General features: G+C 40.6%; 1 protein-coding gene across 2 annotated transcripts in view; it reads right to left on the bottom strand.

Annotated features, from left to right (window-relative positions):
- Nucleotides 1-1,889: 1,889 nt before the first annotated feature.
- Nucleotides 1,890-21,364, bottom strand: part of SNAP25 (synaptosome associated protein 25) — a 68,239-nt gene continuing 48,764 nt past the window's right edge. Inside the window, exons 5-8 of one of the 2 annotated variants that reach the window (XM_075088228.1) lie at nt 15,104-15,221; nt 10,728-10,853; nt 8,465-8,609; nt 1,890-3,192 (exon numbers count right to left, since the gene is read on the bottom strand). In XM_075088228.1, coding sequence (XP_074944329.1) covers nt 3,124-3,192; nt 8,465-8,609; nt 10,728-10,853; nt 15,104-15,221 — 458 coding nt within the window. In that variant the 3' untranslated portion in view covers nt 1,890-3,123. Of the gene's footprint in view, nt 3,193-8,464; nt 8,610-10,727; nt 10,854-14,850; nt 14,969-15,103; nt 15,222-21,364 lie in introns of both variants that reach the window. The other variant, XM_075088227.1, reaches the window with a different exon arrangement.

Here is a 21,364-nt window from a genome sequence, read left to right as displayed (position 1 = left end):
ACTTTTTCCCTATGACCACCTCAAACCAGCATTGATGTGAAGATCTTGCTATGTTACAAACTGTTGGTGAAATTGCATTGAAAATCTAGGAATAAGTGATATTTCATGACGCTTTGTGTCTTTAAGCACCCTCATTTTTTTTCTCTCTCACCTGGATTTCTAGATGGCATTGATACAGGGACAAAAGAAATTATGGATTGGAAAATATAACATGGTTAAAGGGAAATTTATGAGGAAAAGAAGGCTTTACCTTCAGAAAAACCTAGGTATTTTTTGTTTCCACAATCAATGTGAGCATTTTATTTTATGGGAGTTGTAATTCCAGCTCCTGGCTGTGTCACTTTCCTTCTAGTGAGCCTTGCCCTTCAAGCAGGTAACTGTGCAGGGTGCTTGTTCAGCCCCAGGGAAAGCCTTGCAACGTATCATGGGAAATGGGGCAAGCAGAGGGGGGGAAGAAAGGGGAAATGCCACATTTAAGGCAATGTTCTGTTTAAAATGTCTTCCCCCCCCCATTGAGTCAGTTGTTACTTTAGGGATTTGGTGTGTGCAAAACTTAACAGAAGTAGATTGTTCTAATAACAAACTGCATGAGATCGAGCCTTTCTTTGGATTATTTCAAGAATAATTAATCCTAGAAAAGTCAAGTTCCAAAAACATCAGAGAAATGCAATGTATTAAACTTATTTACTTAAGTAATTTTCAGCCAGCTCCTAAGAGTGGAGGGATGATACAAAGACAAATGCAATGAAACATTTCAATATTTCCATCCTTTAAACTTTCCATTATTGGAACTTTTTGCCAAGTTTGGTTTTTGATCGTTGTTCAAGACAACATGTCAAAACATAGCGACTTCCTTCACAGCAACAGCTTATATTTCTGATCAGCTTTAATGGCTTTTTGAAGTAGGATCATCTTCAGATAGGGTGCAATATTGTCAAACAGATAAGAATAATACCTCCATTAACATCTTCGTTACTTTCTTCTGTATTTTTTGCCCTTCTCAAATATTCTTGTGTTTGTGTGTTCCCATACTGATGCATTTTACTGTACAATTATTGCCCTTCTTCAGTGGGCTTTGACATTGCAGAATGACAGTGCTGTCACAACTACTAGAATCCCTGAACAAACAGGGTTGGAAATGGTCGGCAGATTAAAAATGCTTGCTTGAAGTTTACTCTTTGGTTTGAAGTAGTGGGGGGAAATATTTGCATAAATGAATTTTTAATAGATACTAAAACTAAGCTGCTAAAGAAAACATAGCTTGTCTACATTATCATGCAATTTTAATTATGCAAGCATTTATGTTCCTTGTGTATTTTGACTTAGGGCCATGTGAGACATGAGTGAACTGTCACTCATGCAGAGTTAATTATAATTTATCCATATAGGGGGGAAAAAAACCCTGGGAAAATACAATAACACTTTTCATTGGCAGTAAACACTAGTTGTTGTTAGTCATTTGACAGAATTATTCTTAGTAGACTATACAAACACTGTAGTTCAAAGGGTTCCCTGAAAAAAGGTGTATTAGCATGTGGCTAATCCCCTACTGGAATAGATTTTATCAACTAAGGAACCATATCCTTCTGTACCATAATTAATCTCATTTTTTTCTTTCCCTTGAACAAGAGAATATATTTTGATTCAGTATTTGGTAATTCAAGCCAGGTTATTTAAAATAATATACTTATGGAATGTGCTGAGTGTAAAATGCTATTTTTAGAGTAGTTACTTTTATACAGTATTGCAGACAGAAAACTTTAGTTTCCCATGTGTAATACAGAACTAGTTTGTAAAGAGTCTTTAGACTTTGCACTTCTTTTCCCAGGTAAGTGCAAATAACTAGTTGTCACTGACACAGAGCAACAAATGGATAAAGCAAGCGTGGATTCTGAGATCTATAATTTTTAATTTTTAAACTAGCTACAAAATGTCAATCACTTCACAAACTGACAGGAGACATAAGGTATTTCATATTACATGCTGTAAATTATATTTATCTCACAGTTTATCTAGAGTTCATTCATTTAGGTTTTTTAATTATTTTTCTAATTAAGTCAGCTACTAAACATCTCAGCGATTTGGTGTGCATAGCTCTAGGTAAGCAACAGAGAACTGTACTGATAACAAACCACATGGGGATAGCAACTAGTAAGAGAGCCTTATAAAAATTACATTTCTCTGCACCATTTCATATGGTAGTTGTTTCCTCCAAAAGATAGTCTTCAAAAGCAGCAGACAAACCCAATATATTACACTTATTTTGTCTTTGACATATTTTCAGCCAAGCTTTTATTTCGCTGGCGATGGCTAAATGGTGAGTGCCAAATCCCTCTTTTTTAATAATAAAAAAAAAAGAATATGATTAATAACTATATATATCAACAAGAAAAAAGTGGCACAACTGCAAACTTGCTGGTATAACATAGTCCGAAAAGAGTCCGAATACTGAGCATGCTTTTGTTGTCGCTGTTGGTGTGCTACTGCCATGGGAAAATTCATGTTTAAGTAGGAGTCTAAAAGTCTATTTATTCCTCATGCATAAATGCATATATCACATCACTTTTTAGTGCAATGCTTGTTATAGTAATATAATTCCACATTGTCTAATCATGAAATAGTAACAACAGATAATGGTAATGAAGAACCAAAGACAGCAGGTTTAAGTGCTTGAACATCATGATACCCAAAGATAGGAGCATGGCAGTAGCTCTGTGGAATGTCACAGTTTTACAAGAACAATACTGTATATTTAAAGGTTAACAGCACGTTTAGCATTCCAACAGTGTTGTCATTCAGCAAACATCATTTTAAAAAAATGATGAGGAGAGGGGAAAAAAGGAAAAGAATCCCAAACAGAAACAAGGAAAGGAAAAATCCCAAAAAACATCATAGTGAGCTATAGCCATCAAATCAGCACTATGTACAACCTTTGGAAAGAAAGATATCTAGAAAAAAATAATTACAATTATCATTTTTGGAGAGCTGACAAACTACACAGGACAACATTTACAATGGGGCTGATATGTGCATGTGTGCAAACCTATTAGGTAAATACCATGATAAAAGCATGAAGGTACCGCCCTGTTGGACAGCATTAAAAGGAAATGTACTTTGCTGCATTTAACCACTGCCCAGCATCTTTGTTGCACGCTGGTTGGCTTCATCAATCCTGGTTTTGTTGGAATCAGCCTAGGGAAACACAGAGGAAATAAAAACACGATTACAGGGCAGAAAGGGAACATCTACAATGCTTTGTGGACAATTCTCTAGTTTTGGCTAGGTCAGGAAAAAAAAAACCTTGAAAATACTGAAGAGCTGTTTTTATAATGGTATTAGGGGCCTAAAAGGAAATTATAGATTTGCAAGTTTTGTGACACTTCAGGTAGCCTTTGAATAGAGCTTTTGGGTTTTGTTTTTGTATCCAGCTTTCCTGAGCTCTTGTAAATGTGGTGCCATATCTGTAGCTGGTGCTATTTGATAGGGCTACCACTATTGATAGTAATGGATAACAGGATGAGAACTGATGATGTGCACATGGATTTCACTGGTGAAAAGCTTTAGTGCTCTTCAGCGGACCTAGACTCTGTCCTAATTTACATTACCAGCCATGCAGTCAAAACTAAAATTTTGGTCAGTGTACTGGAGAATTGCTGGACAGGGAAGCTAGATCATCTGATGTAGGGAATGCTGGTAAACATAAATGTATTTGAAAATGCATTGGTCTAGATCTCTTTGCTGTATACATGGAAGGAAAGGAATAGTAAGGAATAGTGCCATTACTCCTTTCTCTCAACAAAGTTCACCAGCATAGTTGCAAGACAACCTCTCTCATTGGGCAGCAGCATAAACAGGAATTAAGAAAAGGCAGCGATTCTACTGTTTGAAGCAATCAAACTGGGATTTAGTCCATTTTAGGCTGAACCCTTAACTTCACTGTCTTCCACAGGGTGGCACTTGCCATGTTTATAAAATGCCGTTAATAAAATGGCACCACTTGGGAGGTTTAGGAGTTCTCTTTGAGTGGGAGGACACTTTGACCATGGCTTTCTGTAGCTCTGCAGAAGTTTGTTTTAGGGGCAAAGACATTGTTTTAGCTGACAAAAATTGGCAAAGCTTCATTCAAGCCCCTGTTGCTATGCCAACTTATACTAGCAGAGGGACGAGATAGAAAATGTTTTCAGTTTTTGAAATCAGACCTGTGGGAAAAGTGAGAATTTTGTTACTGCCTTAAAAATGTGAACTCAAACAGCAAACTGTTTTCTGAGGTTTGGTGATTGTGTTTTGTTAGCTTTGATTGTTCCCACATCTCTGGGGTGTATCCAAATTGTACAGATTTATTTTAAATCTCCAATTTGCAAAGACAGAATGGTGAAGCAACTTTCCCACATACATTTAAAAATCCTTTAAAAATGGTTATACTGATGTGCAATAAATCATTTTAAATATCTCGGGCTTTTCTCCATAATTGTTTTGGCAAATGCTATGTAGATGTGTATTTTTAGTACAGTAGCATATGCCAGATCCTCAGCAAAAGTAAATCAGTATAACTACTCATTATAAGCCGCACTCATTTATTTTTAGTCATGAGTTTGACCTTGTCTACCACAGTAGAGTTTTGTGTGCTTTTGCCAAAAGACTACCTAAAAAATGAGTTAATGGTTTTGGAAGCAGTTACATTCGTCATGAAATACAGGAATATTTTTTGAATATTGATGAAACAATGTTCCTAAGTAGGAATACTAAAGTCTAGCTCTGGTGGATGAGGTTGCATCAAAGTCACTTGATGCAAGTTCCCACCTTGGTCAAGACAAAATGCTTTGAGCCCTTTGCTTTCTTCTCAGCCTCTTATTTATGGATCATTTTAGGGCCAGGGTATTCTGGTGATGATGTCTGGGCCATCTGACCTACTATCACATCATCATTTTAGTTTTTGTCCCTTTCTATCTAATCTGAGGGAAGAATAAAACCTTGCTATCCTGATTACTGTGGATAGATCAGATTACATCTCTGCATTAAGAGATTGCTCTGGTTTGGATGCACATGTCCAGTTTAATATAAATGCTTTAGGACCATTTGAGTTAGCTTTGTGATGCAGCCCAGCTTTTGTAAAATGTGCCAGCAAAGGGTCTTTCTAATCATCATAGCTGATCAAAAGTACAGTGCTCCAGCTGGTCAGGAAAAGAAAACAACTCCAGCAATGTTACATTGCTTGCTGCCAGCTAGGGATAACGATCTATTGCCGTATTTCATTGCAAAATGGATGTGTATGCATTTGTGGTTTCAGTATTATCTGGCTAACCATCATTTCTGCCTTTTATAGACAGTTTTTGTAATATATTGTTTTTGTAGTATCTCATTACTGTGTGTCCTTACTCTGAGAAATTTGGCAGATTTTCACTAAGACTGAAGAACTGTCTTGTTTTTGTGCTGCTTTCATGATGACTCCACTGTGTACGCTGCAAGTCCATCTTTCATCCATCACTGTCCTTTAGCCAAGGGATGTGCCAGATGAGGCCTGCCTGTGAGGCTGTATTTAATGAATCACATTAGCTTGCAGTGTTGTCTTTTCTATTGCTGTATGAAATGCCTAACTCCATAAGAAGACCATGTAAACGTGGAAGGCCAGTCCCTCAGCCAACTGCTCTCAGCATGCGCTGCCTAGAGATTTTGCTCATGTGTTTCATATGCACAAAGGGCCTGGTCAATATTTTTAAAATCCAGATGCCTGCAAGCCTGAACTGATAGGAGAACTCTGACTTGTTAGGTTTGCTGTAGTTTATGATAGTAACATGCAGACATGGATAGGACACAGTGATTTCCATCCACAGAGCTTGTCTCCTGCCCCTATATTATGTCATGAGTAGGGTAGCTGGTATCATGTAATAGAGCATGTACTCATACTTGCTCTGAGAAAATAACATATGTCTTAGAATTCTTATTTAAAGGTAGTTATGATGTAGGCCTGTGTAATCTTCCAGTCCCTTCTTGCAATGTAGATAGATATGCTGCTTTCCAGTGCTCTTCATATGAATAACAGTGGTAAATCCTTCCCCGCCATGCTCCTGTTTTTCCCAGAAATACGAAATGCTGCAGAATGGCATCACAGTAATACTTTGGATTTTCCAATACAGTCTGTATTGGGTTTGCATGGCAAGGTTTTGGTACCAGTGGGGCTACCAAGGTGGCTTCTGTGAGAAATTGCTAGAAGCTTCCCCCATGCCTGACAGAGCCAGTGCCAGCTGGCTTCAAAACAGACCTGCCACTGGCCAAGGCTCAAGGCTCAGCCCATCAATGATGGTGGTAGCACCTCAGGGATAACACATTTAAGAAAGGGGGAAAAAAACCCCTGTGCAACAGCAGCTGCAGCTGGGGAGAGGAGTAAGAATATGTGAGAGGAACAGCCCTGCAGACACCAAGGTCAGTGAAGAATGAGGGGGAGGAGGTGCTCCAGGCACCAGAGCAGAGGTTCCCCTGCAATCCATGAAGACCATGATGAGTCAGGCTGTCCCCCTGCAGCCCATGGAGGTTCACAGTGAAGCAGATATCCACCTGCAGCCAGTGGGGGACCCCACGCTGGAGCAGGTGGATGCTCAAAGCAGGCTGTGGCCCCGTGGGGAGCCCATGCTGAAGCAGGCTCCTGGCAGGACCTGTGGCCCATGGAGAGAGGAGCCTACGCTGGAGCAGGTTTGCTGGCAGGACTTGTGACCCTGTGTGGGACTCATCTAGAGCAGTCTGTTCCTGAAGGACTACACCCCATGAAAGAGACCGACGCTGGAGCAGTTCATGAAGAACTGCAGCCCGTGGGAGGACTCACATTGGAGAAGTTTGTGGAGGACTGTCTCCTGTGGGAGGGACCCCACGCTGGAGCAGGGGAGGAGTGTGAGGAGTCCTCTCCCTGAGGAGGATGGAGCAGCAGAGACAAGGTGTGATGAAGTGACTGCAACCCCCATTCCCTATCCCCTTGGCACTGCTGGCAGGGAGAGGTAGAGAAATTGAGAGTGAAGTTGAGCCCAGGAAGAAGGGAGTAATGGGGGGACGGTATTTTAAGATATATATTTTTTAATATCTCATTACCCTGCTCTGGTAATAAATGAAACTAATTTCCCAAGTTGAGTCTGTTTTGCCCATGATAGTAAGGGGTAGGTGATCTCTCCCTGTCCTTATTTTGGCCCAGGAGCCTTTTGTTGTATTTCCTGTCCTCTGTCCAGCTGAGGAGGAGGAGTCATGGAGCAGCTTTGGTGGGCACCTGGCATTCAGCCAGGGTCAACCCACCACACAGTCAAAATAACAGATGCAGCTTTATAAAACAAAGCTTTGACTGACGTAAAGCTGTGCACTCTGCTGTGTTATGTGACTGTGTCTCTTTCAGAGACGAACTTCCCACCTTTAAGACAATGTATACTATACCCATTTCTCTCTGGAATCAAACTACAATAAGGAAAGCTATCTGAGTGAATCCCTGAGTGCAGTATTTTCTTTAATTTTTTCACTAGGCTCTGATGTAGTTAATTGACATGAAAAATAGGCATGGGCATCCTGCTCATGTGAGAAGGCTTGCACATGTGAGAAAGCTTGCACGTGTAAGAAGGCTCACGAGTACAAGCTCTATCACTTAAGGTCAGAATTATCTCTAAGCAATATGTATAAGTCCTTGGGTTAGATCTCAGGCTGTGTAAATCTCAACGGAAGTGAAGTGTTGTATTGATTTTACACCAGATGAACATCTAGTCTTTTATGTCCCTTAAGCCTGGCTGTGCCTGTGCCTGGAGCTCTGCCAGTAGGAATGCAGATGTCTTGCAGGTCTTGGGATCTGAGGATGGCAGTGAGTTCCCAGCCTGGTTTGGAGGGTGCTTCTATCTGCTTCAGAAATCTGCAATGCATGTCTGGTACTGGAACAGTGCTCTCTGCCTGTTTAGATGGTGATTTTGCAGTAGTAATGCTGGGCTTTTGTATTTCACTGGGGCCAAGTGGGGCCCAGTTATTTTTTTATATATATATGTATACACACACACCAAGACAGCTGGTAGGTCTCTGTCCTAACATGGTTATAAGTAGGCAGCATGACAAGACTGGGTGCACTGTTACCGTATGGCAAAGCCTTACTTAATAAATCCCCCTCTTTTGGTCCTCTTTTTGGGACTGGTCCTCCAAACAGGTGATTTAGTTCTGAATTGCTCATGGAGTTTCCAAGGGAAGGGAAAGTCCAGGAAGGTTTAAAACTTGCCAGGAAGTGCCAGGGCATTCAGACCCAAGCCCCACAGTTCTGCATAGCTCATAACACTTCTTTCCTAGAGCTGTTGCAGAAGAAGCCTTGATTTGTCCTAAGGGATCCCCTTGCTAGTTGTTGTCTGGTGAACCCAACAGTATGGGTTCAACCTGACTTGCACTGGAGGTTACTGAAGATCTACAGCAGTGAGCTCTGCTTTGGCCCAAGGGTCATCTTAGAAATGTCACCTCTTACCTTCTCCATGATCCTGTCAATCTGGCGATTTTGTGTGTCAATCTCGTTGCCCATGTCCAGGGCCATGTGACGTAAGTTGCCAATGATGCCACTGACCTGCTCGAGGTTCTCATCCATTTCATTTTCCCGGGCATCATTTGTTACCCTGGGAGCAAAAAACCAATTCTTTGAAGCAGAGACAGAGGAGGTTCCTCCTGAAATTCTGATTCAGCCAAAACCTCCCCTGCATCCTCCTTCGCTTGTCTCCTGAGGAACATTCTGCTGTGCTTAGCTTTGAAGAAAAGGGATTGATAAGTAGCTAGCCTGGAAAACATTCATGCTTATTTTTTGGATGTTGGGCTTAATTGTGTGGGTTCCTCACTGCTCCATTTATACTACTCGTGTCTGCTGCTCTTAGAATTGTTGCACTCTGAGCTTGCCTGTACCACATGCTGCACCTCTCTGCTAGTGATGTTCCTGCTCAAACAAAGAATGAAAGGGTACTCCATTTGGACTTGTGTGTGGTTAGAGTATGTGGGAAATGCTGGAGTATGGTAGAATTGAAGCTATACCAGTTCCCCTCCTTGAACTACACATAGCTAACGGATGCTGTCCAGTCTTCACACACCTGGGGCTCACTGAAATATTGGGGAAGAGCTGCTTCAACTGTGAAAGTCCTGACCTAACATCCTATTTAATTAAATGAATTTCTGGTAAATGACAGAAGCAGCTTCTCTCAGATATACCAACTTTAGTAAAGACCCTTTGTCTCATTCTTAGCACCTTCTTTTTCAGTTGCTTGGTCTTTAGGAGAAAAATCTTGTGCTTGAGCGAAGGCCCAGTTGAATTCTCCAGTGACAGGAGAGGCACGTGGTGACTGACACTGGTAAAAACAAGGTCCATGGGTCCCACTCGGAAAATCACTACTTGCCTCTTGTTCAATTTGTGTTCATGTAGGTGCCAAAAGGACACTACAGGCTATTTGCAGAACAATTATGGTGTAGCATAACTTACTTCACTGCTATTCTGTTATCATGCCCCAGTCTTCACTTTGGTGGGGCTTCCATGCAGAAATAAAAAAGTGAATGGCAGACCCAGCAAACTTAAATGGCAACTCCATCCCACGCTTCAGTTTGCATTGTTTCTATCACACTGATCTCCACTTATTTTTTTGGCTGCTGTGATAAAGAGATAATAGTTTTTGGAAAGATAATTACTTATTAATCCAGTGTCCTTAATCTTCAGAGATCAAAGCTTTGCCTACTGGTATGCCTTTATCCATTCAGCTGATAGCATTGTCATCTAAATACATGCTCTATAAGCACTGTAATCAGTATGTACTTATTGCTGAAAGTTTGCAGTTTGGTTGCCATTAATATAGCTGTGTGTTTCAAACTGGCTTTCATTTGAGTGCACAGGGGTTGCCACTAAAGTATTAGTGTTTCTCCATAGTTGTGGCTTTAGAGCAGCTGAGGAACAGGATATCATTCCCTGTTAAGTGAGGTTCTCTGGATAGTCACGAGCAAGGAAGTGGTGTACCTCTAGTTAAAAGTGTGCTTCAATTTCTGCACTTGGCTTGGTGCTTTGGCAGGGAGCCTGAGGCTTTTTTCTTTTTGAAAAGAAAGGAAGGGGTGCTGGATGCTTTGGTGCATCTTCTGGCAAGGATGGATAGAGAGCACTACGTATCTTGAGACATGATAATAATAAACTAGTATTCTATATGACAGTTCATTTCTGAGGCATTTGACAACTGTCATTAATGAGACCCATAATAAAGGCCCCCAGGAAAAGTGCATTGTTCATGCCAGGGAGCTGGAGTGCAGAGGACAGTGCTGACCGGCCGTGACAGTCTGCAACCTCACATTGCCACTGTGAAGTAAATAAATAGATATTATTTCTATTTTATTATTTCCCAAATCTGGGCAGTCTCAAGGAGGAAGGTTTAGGGCCATGTTTTCGAGCATCTTCTGCTTCTTGGGGCCAAGACCCTTAGACCCTTACTTCCAGGGTTTCTGGCAACATAACCAACCTTTGCACTAGCTCAGGCAAGCACCCACAGGGCCAGGGGAAGTCAGTGGATGCAGTAAGCCTTTAGTACCTGCCTTAATTAGCATCAACCTACACCTGAGCACCCACCACTTGGTGGAAAACACTGGCTCCATCACATTACCCAGCACTGCTGAAGGAGTTAATGAGCATCACAGAACTCATGACCATATGGAAGAAATCTAAATATATCTGTGATGAGGAGAATAGAGAGAAAACAGTGGATGAAAAGGCTCACCTGCGGATAAAGCCACCACTGATGGCCATCTGCTCCCGTTCATCTACAACACGTGCAGGCTGGCTGGCTACAACACCATCCTGATTATTGCCCCAGGCTTTTTTGTAAGCATCGCTTGATTTGAGCCTATGCGAAAAAGATGATGAGTAACAACGCATCAAGTGGACAAGGACAAATGCAAAACTCATTACTTCTCCAAGCTAAAAGCTGAATCAAGCAAATGAGTTTTCAGATATAGGGTCATTGATTGTATACCGATATATCATAACCCTGAATAAAAGGAGGGGTTTGGATTTTAGTTTTTTACTTTACTGCCACAACAACTGTGATGGTCAGAGGTTTTGTTTCTGGTAGGGTGAATTGCAGTTGTCAAGTCTACAACACTGCACACAGGTTTTTGGATGTTGACTTAGTTTCCAGAAAGAAGGGTGGAAAAGAAAAAAAAAAAAAAAAGAGAAGAAATACAGATAAGTAGAAAACGGTTTCATTTCAGTGACACATACGTTTTGACATCAAACACAGAACGTACTGGCAGACAGACATAAAAACAGAACTGCCAAGTATAGTGTGTACATCACATCACAGCAACACACCCTCTTGGAGAAGAACAGATTTGGCTAGATTTTAATATTTTACCATGCAGAAGATTGGGCTTCTGTTGATATTTTTTTAACATGGATGTGGCATAATAGGCATTTAAAGCCACTGAACTTTCCCAAGGTGATTTGGGGATGATTTTATAATAAAAATCATAGGGTTCATTAGATTTTTCAAATAATATATCGGTACTTGAAAATAGTAATCATGCATCGACAGTTGATGTACAAACCTTTGTCCACAGAGACAAAAAGTAAAATAGGCAGAAGTGAAATGAATGCAGGAGAAAAGAAAAAATACGAGCAATCTAGCATCAGAAAGGGAAATTTTTCTACATTTTTCTTCATGCACCAGCTACAGGTATGAATAAGAAGTGAAGCATTCTCACTAAGCACAGTTGCCCCAATAGTTCATCATACTCTTAATGCATCAGCAGTAACAGCCTTCACAGTAAGCAAGACACAGGCAAAAATGGATCATCACTTCCTTCAGGAGCTTTAAACCACAGGACTTTAAAATAGCCTAGTGACTTGTTATATTTGTTGTTTATGGTAGTTACATTAGCTTTCAGAGAGCCATTTTTGACTGAGCTGCCGTGGATAGAAAATTAAAATCCAAGCATACCTTCAGTGGCAGACTAGCATGTGTGACATATCTAGGGTTGCAGTCATTGGGGTCATCAGATGAGACTGACACTTTAACAGGAGAATGTGAGTGGTTGGGGGTCTGTCGTTCTTGATTTTATTCTGGAAATGGAGCAGTTTCCAACAAAGCTGTTGGGAACTGCAAATCTCCGTGGCTTCCATGTTCTTCAGACAGTTCTAATCAGCCATATAAACAGCCCTGCGCCTTGGATTTTAAAGGAGAAACTGAATGTACTTCTACAGGATTTGGGAAAGGACACAACAAACCTGTCTCTGGTGTTACGTTCTCCCCATGCCCCCTGAAGCAGCTCAGCTTCTATTAAGCCTGAAGATGTGTTGCATGCTCCAATATAAAATTAAAATGTAGATGAAAAGAGGATCTTTCCTACTTATCTGTTTTGTTACTTATTTCCTGTTAAAGTTTGTGAAGACTCAAAAAGATGATGGCTGGCTTGTTTGATCTTAGTTTTCTGAAACTATACATCAGCTTTGGTGTTTCTATAAATGAGTGAAAGTAGTTCTCTCGCTGCACATACATTTACAGGTTTTTGCCTGTTCTTTAGACCTGTGCAACTCAGAGTAAGGCAGTCTCTGTGTTTGAGGAGAATGATGGCATACACCCAGAGCTTGATTTCTGTTTTCTTGTGGATGTCCCATTAAAATCAACAGGTGGAGTCTGGGTCTGCTCATGGTCAATAGCAGTTGTCTTTTTGAATGCAGTCTGGTCAAAGTTTCATGCCATGGGCATTTCGGATCTCCTAAGAATGTAGGATCAAGCCTCACATGCTACTAAGGCTCATGGAGTTGTATTTACTCTGTATATCAGAGTATAGTTATGTGTGAAACAGTTAACCTTTTTAAAATATATGCTATTAATCTACCACCAGCCAGAAGAGAGTTAGGAGATCATGGTCATACTGATCCCCAGAACTGTATGGATTTCTCTCCCTACAACTCTCTACTTCTTAGAATATAATCTTATTTGTACCAGTTGAGTCTTCGCATAGTGATTCAAGGAGCAGTTTCTAAAAGCATTGTTCATCCATACTCTGTTTCTGAACACACTGACCAATTAGCAATGCCAGTTTATGAAATCTGGCTCCAGACTTCAATGGTCAGAATACTGCCTTAAAGCAGGGAAGGGGCGCCTTTAAAAATTAATATCCCCCACATCGAATGTATGCGCTGTCTTTCTGTTCTTGCATCTATTGATTTCATGATACCACTTCATTATGATTGCAGTAAGTGTAAGTGTAAGGCCATGTCTCAGGTTCTAACCCCATCCCTGCCACAGGTCTGGCTCTCAGTTCTGAGCAGCCTTTCCTACAGTACAGAATATTAAAGCTGCTCTAAAAAATGATGATTCCTGCAAAATACACTGGAATCCTTTGTACTTCAAGATGAACTTTCGATGTAGGCGTTATGCCAGGTTTTTCCAGGAGGAGCAAGCCAGGACAGTGTTCCTCTTTAAGATGCAACGGCTTTTAGAGTGTGGGAGATGTAAAGTTTCTGCCTCATACTCTTGTACCTGCAACTCTTCTGCACTGGGTCCTCTGGTGCAGGACATTAGGGCTAAAGCCTGTATCAAAGCTGATATCAACTGAAGGCAATCCCAGTGAAAAAGGCTCTCTGTGTATGTGTCTCTTTCCATTCCTCCTTGCCTCTCTCCCATTCTGCACGCCAAGGCAATAGTGCACACATTCTGGCCAAAATATTTACCCCGGCAGAGTATTCATAGCTTGGTACACAGGAGCAAAATTGATTTTTTTTTTTTTTTTTTTTTTAAAGCTGAGGTGGTGTCTGCTTAGTGTCCCAAGGGAATTAACTTCAAAATAAATGGTGACTGGCAAGGCAGAAATCCAGTCCTACTGTTCTGATTTCTGGCAAAAGATGCACAGAAATCTGTGACAGTTCCCTTTCCTTCGGTCTCGGTAATCATGGTAGGATCAGGCCCTGGCTGTGAACAAAGTATCTGTGCCACACAGAAGGGAGTATAATAGTGTACAACCACTGCAATCTGCTTTGTTTCCTGCACAATCTCTGGCTAACCATTTACGGACGTTTACACTGTAACCTGGTTGCATGCCTACTCACTGCATGCTGGATTTGCCATTCCTCAAGGACTTCTGGTCGGTCCACTTTGTCCCTGGTTTTGTACATCCGCATAACTGCACATCACATTTTCATTTGGCATTTAAAACAAGCTTTGCATTACTTGGAGGACGGTTTCGTTCAAGTGTGATGGCATGCAAGCAAATTTGATGCATTTCAACATTTCTGCTTAGTGTACATGCTACCTAAACGAGATAAATTTGGCATGACATATTCAGGTTTTCTCAAATTTGTTACCTATGGCAGGATGCAAACCATTTCAGGTTGGGTTCCAATTGTGAAACATCATGCCTCTTTCAAGATCTCATCAAGGACTATTTCTGTTGAACTCTTTCTGTTGTGTGATTTTCATCCATAATTTCAAGTAATGTTTATCATGACCTCTTCTGCATTTTTCAGCTTTTTGTTTTGTTTATTAAACTTGTTTGTGAAAATATGTTTCAAAATTTAGGGTCTCCAGGAATAAGGTAGCACCAGTGTTGTTTTTCACTGGAAAATGGAACCACTCAGTACACTTTGTATAAAATGTTGAAACTTTTACCATTAAAAGGTGTCAACAGTGAAGCTTTCACTGCAGTATGCCTGATTTTAATGCATCTACAGTAATTCCCAGTCAGTTGTCTATGCTATGAGATGAATGCATTTGAACCAGAATTGTTCTTTCTGCATGCCACATGCTCATCCTGTCCATGTGCCTAGCAAGGATGAGCTTCACAAGGCCTTTGGGATCAGCCTTAAGTGCTCAAAGAGATGAGGCAGGCAGCACCTACTTGTTACATGGACAGACACAAAGACCACAGAATTTTCCTAGGTCCGTCAAATTCTTTTCTGCTTCTTTCATGTCCTTATTGATTTGGTCCATTCCCTCTTCGATGCGCTCCAGTTGTTCTGATTAAACACAAGTATTTTATCCCCACAGAATGAAGCAGATGGAAAAGGACAAAGAAAAAAGACAAAAACTTCAGACATTCACTGTGACAAAAAACTGGACACCACATAGCAGAGCCGGTACCCAGTACCTACTTGTTACAAGGACATATGAAAAGGCCACAGCATTTCCCTAAATCTTTTAAATTTTTCTCAGCCTCCTTCATGTCTTGGTTGATATGGTTCATGCCTTCTTCAACACGATCGAGTTGTTCTGGTCAGGACAAAGGGATGACAGTGTGGAATGAATTGTATTTTTGTTTGCTTGCTTTTGTTTTCAACAGAACATGAAAAATGACCATGTAGAACTGAATTAATTATGATATTACAATGCATTAATCTGAGCTGATGCATTGTTGAAAGGATGTATGCCACACTGGATGCCAAAGATGTTTTTTACTAATATGGGAAGAGTAAAACAAAGGAGGAAGATGTTTGAAATATATTAACTTAAACAAGATTCTGTGAAGATGTCATGATGTAGAAAGGAAGGGTTATAAAGTTTAAGGTCCAGAAACATAATACAATGCATCCACTTACTAAGACACCAATGACATCCAAGAGAAAGAAAGATAGTGTTGTTATTTTGCATTTATGCATGTTAATACAGGAGAAAAGGTGTCCTTCCATGGAAAATACTTCAGTTAGTTACAGTTACAAATGCATTGGAATTAAGTGATTTTGGGCAGTGTGATTGCTTTGATTAATGGGTGAACGAGCTGGTAGTAACAGGACCAGAGATGGAGCGAGCTCGTAAGTGCTGTGTCCAAGTACTCCTTTTTCCAGAGGCTGAGAAAACTGAGACTTGCCACTTTAATTGGCATGGGATATTCACCTCTAACCTGAGTATGGCCTCAGGGCTGGTTTTCTTTCTGGTATGGATGCTGCAAATCAGGAGTAACCCCAGCAAACTCAGAGCGCTTGCAACCACTGCAGGAGCCTGATGCTCACTGAAAGAGGACCACTGGTCATGACGTTCATTGTCTTTGTCCCCAAGGGATCTTATGAAACAAGCATTGGGTGAAGACTCATGTTTTCAGTAGAGTCACTTTTTTGCTTTGCTCCAGGACAAGTTACAAAGCACCAAGCCCAGTAACCAGCCACATATAGACACTGTCTCTCCACTGGCATCAAACAGAATTTGGCTTATTTCCACCTAAGGCTGCTGATGATGTAGGGTTTTCTTAATGACTTGATAGCTCAGATTAATTTAATGTGCTAATTTCTTCACTATTAAAGCTGGGGAAAATGGCCTAAGGGAACAGAATGCCACAATGTAAAACTGTAGGAACTGGTCCTTTGCTGATGTAAACAGATATGTGGGAGCAGGGGTCTTGTGTGGAGTCTACAGTAGCGACAGAATTTTACATGGGTGGAAAGCCTCACCATTTGTTTTGTGAAGGATAAACCCAAATAAGTGTTACATGGGATGAAAAAGTTACTTGGAGTGGCATTTCAAAAACTGTAACTGTACCTAAAGAGGCAAAGTAAAGCAATCCCAGCAAAACCAAATACGTCCCTATTCCCCATATTGAATAGAAAAAAAAATATGAACACAGAATGAGACCTAAGAGGAAAGGGGCTAAGGGAGCACTGGTTATAGGAAGAAATTAATGTCATCCCTCATGTTAACTGAGTCCTACTGAGAAGAAAAAAAGAAGGTATTTTAGAAGAAAATCATGTGCATATTGACATCAGTATAAGATTCCTTTTGAATTCTTTGGGAACATGAATAGGCCTAATTTCTTACTTGGGTTTCTAATAACAATTGAGGTTTAGATTTTCAAAGCTTGCTGGGGGATTCAGATACCCAATTCCCATTAAAATTAGTTTTATTTAATTATTTTTAATGGGAAATGGGCATCTCACCCCTAGAGGGCCTTGAAAATCCTGGCCTAAATTATTCAAGCTGAAATAATTCAAATACTGAACTTGTGCTCTTTGCTTAATTCTGGCATGAGGCTGGGCTTTGAGAAGGACAGGTGCCGTATCAGTATTGCGAGATGCATCTGCTTTTCAGCTGTCAGTTCTCATTCTCCTCAGCTGGATGTGCTTGTCTCCTGATACCACAGGAATTATTGATCCCAAATCTAAGGATACATTTTCAGGATCAGAGTTACCTGGCAGTGTCTTCTAAGAGGGGCACATATAATGTAAGCAAAGGATTGGGAAACTAATAAAGTAACCTGAGAGATACACTGCACAAGTTCTTCCAGATAAAATGCTGAGCCAAGAACCAGAATTACAAGGTTGGACTGTTTTAATGCACATTTTAATTTTACATTTTGGTTGGGAGACTTTCGCAGAAGCTTTGGTTCATATCTGTAGCCAAAGATTGTCAATCTCATCAGAAATGTGAGTATGTGGTAGAAGGTGATACTCCTGTAAGTGCTTCTACTCCTCACTAACTCATAGTCCTGCCTGCTCCTGCAGCGTTGGGCAACACTGGCTCTTGCTCTGGGAAGCAGCTGTGGGAGTGTGAGCTGGCTTTTATGCTGGTTCATGCAATATGATGGGAAATCGCTAAATCTCTGTCACAGATTCCCACCTCCTGCTTGAGAGAGCTGTGTTTGTAGAGGCCAGCTGGTTTTCATGGCTCTCAGTTAAAAGAAGGCTAATTCCACATGTATATTTTGACACAGGGAGGGACAAGAGGTGCTGATATTTCTTCCACTGATTTTGCTGCTAGTATTTCTCTGATCTTGGCTGGCCAGTAAAAAAAGCCAGGTAAGACAGTGGGGATCAGTCCTAGATCTGGTACCACTGGTAGCTTTAAGCCTAAGTATGTTTCCTTGCTCAGATGCACATTCTCTGAAGTCAGGTGTATAGTAGGGCCTTTTGAACTTTCTTTCCCTGTTTCCTATCCTGCCTGAAAAGATGAGTGCTAATTGAAGAGTATATTTGACATGACTCAAGGACTTTAATTTAAATTATAGCTCTCTCCAGAAACCTCACTTAATTTATCCTGCTTCAGGTTTTGTGTGTGATGCCTATGCTATTTCTGAATAGAAAAGGGACCCACAACTAATTTATCTTCCATTAAAGGAAACCTCATCAGTGTAAAAAGCCCATGTCATATTTGTAACCCAGAAGTCTAGACAGCTGGCTGCTGGTCCTAAAACCATTTGCTAGTTGTTAATGTCATGGGCTGGATTGTTAACTGGTTTAAATCAGTGTAGTTATGCTGGCTTCATGGAGCAACACCAATTTATACCTGTCAAAGATCTGGTCCCACAGGCAAGGAAATAGATTCATGTGTCTAACCACAATTATCGAGTCATACATATTATAGTGGCATTAACTTAATGGGGTCACTTTGGATTTGTTTTGGTATAACTGATATTAAAATCTGGCCCAGAATGAATCACTGCTGGTAATAAATCAGATGGATATCAAAAGGTTAATTTAATGTCTGTTTTCATAGACCTTCCCTATTCTAACTTTGTGTATTGTATTAAAGGTTTTAAGGAAGACAGTCTGCCATGAACCTACACAAATTCACACCTACAAAAGATCATGTCCTGTATCTCCTATGTAGAAGCACTTCAAGGTTAGAGTTTAAATATATTTTGACAGTTCATTGCAGTATTATTTCAATATACTATATCTATATATATGTTCATCTATCACATATGATATATAATAGAATTAGCATTGTGTGAGAGCAGAGTACACATCAGAGGTGTGTTTCATTGAGATTTCCTTCTTTTTTTTTTTTTTTTTTTTCAGGAAGCTCTACTAATATAACTTCTTCCAGATCTTACAGCAAACAAATGGCATATCTTAGGATACAAACAGGATACATTAAGTTATGATCTTAGGATACCTGTGTTGTTATACTTGTGAATTGCTTCTGTATGAAAACCATAGGCAACTGAAGGACCATAAGCTAGTCCTGTTAGGCATTGTGGCCCTTTGCCAGTGGGTCTTTGCTGGGATCTTCCACAACAGCCTGGCAAATCCCCACTCTGTGACTGATCTGGAGAAGTGGCTGGGAGAGGGAAGCTGTAGCAAGGGCATCCCTCAGCTTCTCCTGTGGTCTGTTGAGCAAACGGAGCTGCAAAAGCATCTTAACACAGTGTTGGATGCAGGACCAGGGCAAGTGTGGTGTTGTTTGACCTTTGCATCCCCACCTGTAATTTACAACAAATGTCCCCTGACTAGTGTCCAGGATCTGAGGCCTGGGCTTGAATGCCAGTTAAATATATTTGGAGAAGGGAATTTGCTCCTTGCCTGGAGTATTGCGCGATGTAGTAATTTCCACCAAGGACAATTTTAATTAAAAAAAAAAAAAAGGGACATCTAAGAATGCATTGTAATCATAATTGCATACAAGAGGGCTGAATTTGAAAGACAGCCGATTAACTATTTCCAATGATACTCAGTGATCCCATTTTCCATAAAGCAGAATCATATCAGAGCGAAGTACATTTCTAGGACAGCCTTTTCAGAAATCCTGAGCCTTGACCTAGCTCTGCTCTGAAAGGCATTGCTGAGCACACGTACGAATGGAAGAAAGCTGCTGGGGAGTGCTTGTGAGCCCATGTGTAGCTGTGCTAAAAATAATAGTAGACAAGGAACAACTTGCTTTTGTGGGGCGTTCATTTTTCTTTTCTGCTCTACACTTTCAATATAACTAATGCTGTTTTCCCTGTAGAATCTGGAATAGTTGATAGTTACCCTTTTTTTTTTTTTTTTGCTAATTAGCAAACCATTTCTGACTGTGAGCAGCTCAGCTCATAGGTGTTGTTGGAGTGCCTCTAGCAACTCTTCTTTTTGCATCTCACTGCCTATCGATTTTTGTGGTAGCTGTTGAATAGCAGTTAAGCTGGGAAAGGGGCCATAATTTTGCTCTGATGGAAAGGGGTGGTAATTATCTTTGTATTTACTGCAGTTGTTTCTTTGGTGCCATAGAAACAGGTCAGCCATAACTCATACAAAACTGTAAAGTTTGCAACTCATGCAAAAACTGTAGAGGTCAGCTAGCATGGGCACTGCCACTTGGTGTCAACCTTTTTGCTTGTAGAGTCACCCAGTTATTCCAAAGTCTTATCTCCATACTTCAACTTGATCTGGAGTACAGATCTGCTGGGTAGATCAAGCTACTCTACACGTTCTCTGGCATCACTGGTTGTGTTTGCCATTGGTGTGGTGCAGGGAGAAAATGTCAATTGCATTGACGTTTCTTTGTGGCTTATCAAAGTTGTGGATATTCCTCTATCTTGCCTTGGATGAAAAATGGCTGTGCTGCTACTGTAGTTACTGGAAAAGTTTCTCCCCTCCACCGCATTTTGAATACAAGAACAAAACTCTTTTGTAATACACTGCAGGAGGACATCACCATACAAAAAAAAAGGTCCTTGAAGTTCCAGATCTCTCTGCCTGCTAACACTCTGGCATGATAGGAGTTTCCTTCGGAGGAAGACAGCCTCTGCTTTAGGACCCTGCTGTGTCTGCATTTCAGGTTTATCTTCATATCCCTGCTTTGTACTATCAATTTCATTTCTATGGTCTGCTTTTAACTAGCATGCATCCAAATGTCAACATTTTTCTAAGTTAGCATGTTTCAAAGACATATTTAATGAAGCAGAGCAATTGCCACTGCTCAATAATTCTTTGCAGCATTACATTTTTAGTGTAAAACGTAAATATTTAAAGTGTTATGTACATATCTGTATATAAATAATTATTTAAGGGAGCTTGACTAGAGGCCAGGTTTAAAAAAATGTAAGCATTATGGATGCATATGGGGTCTGAGAAACACTTTCCCGCTGATGGAAAAAATCTCAACAAGGAGAATCTAACCTCTTAGCTCCTTCCTGTGGGCTCCTCAGGGGAAGAACTGTGTTGAACTGGTTTTTGCGACAATACCTGGCTCAAAAAATGTTAACTCTTGATATTGCAGAGGGACTACCCAAAAGCCCGCTCAGATTCCCAATGACTCTAAAGGGGACTGGAGGAGGTCTCTAGTTTTTATGGCAATTTCATTCTCTGTGAAACAGGAGTAGCAAAAGCTCTTGTGAAGCTCCACATCTCTGTAGGGTCATAACAGACTCTGTGGTCTGCTGTGCAGCTAGCTGTGCTGAACATTTAGGCAGCAGGAGCTGGCCAGACAGTATTGTAAAATTATGTTGACTTCTTTTGTTTTATGATCCCAAAGACTTTTGCATATTGATATCAGAAAATGAGTTCTGCTTTGCATTATTTAGATTGAGATCATCTCAAAGAAGTTTCCCTTGTAAGGTCTGTTTAACTTCAAAGCAAGCAATTTTGTAAGGAAACTTAGAAATAAAGCTTCAAGCAATTGTGGAGATTAGATATTCTGCTTGCCACCCACTGGAAAGATCAATGTCATGT

This window comes from Phalacrocorax aristotelis, chromosome 3, assembly GCF_949628215.1.
Source record: "Phalacrocorax aristotelis chromosome 3, bGulAri2.1, whole genome shotgun sequence".
NCBI classification, from domain to species: Eukaryota; Metazoa; Chordata; class Aves; order Suliformes; family Phalacrocoracidae; genus Phalacrocorax; species Phalacrocorax aristotelis.
Note: the sequence above shows the minus strand (reverse complement) of the source record. Positions and strands in the feature narration are given on the sequence as shown.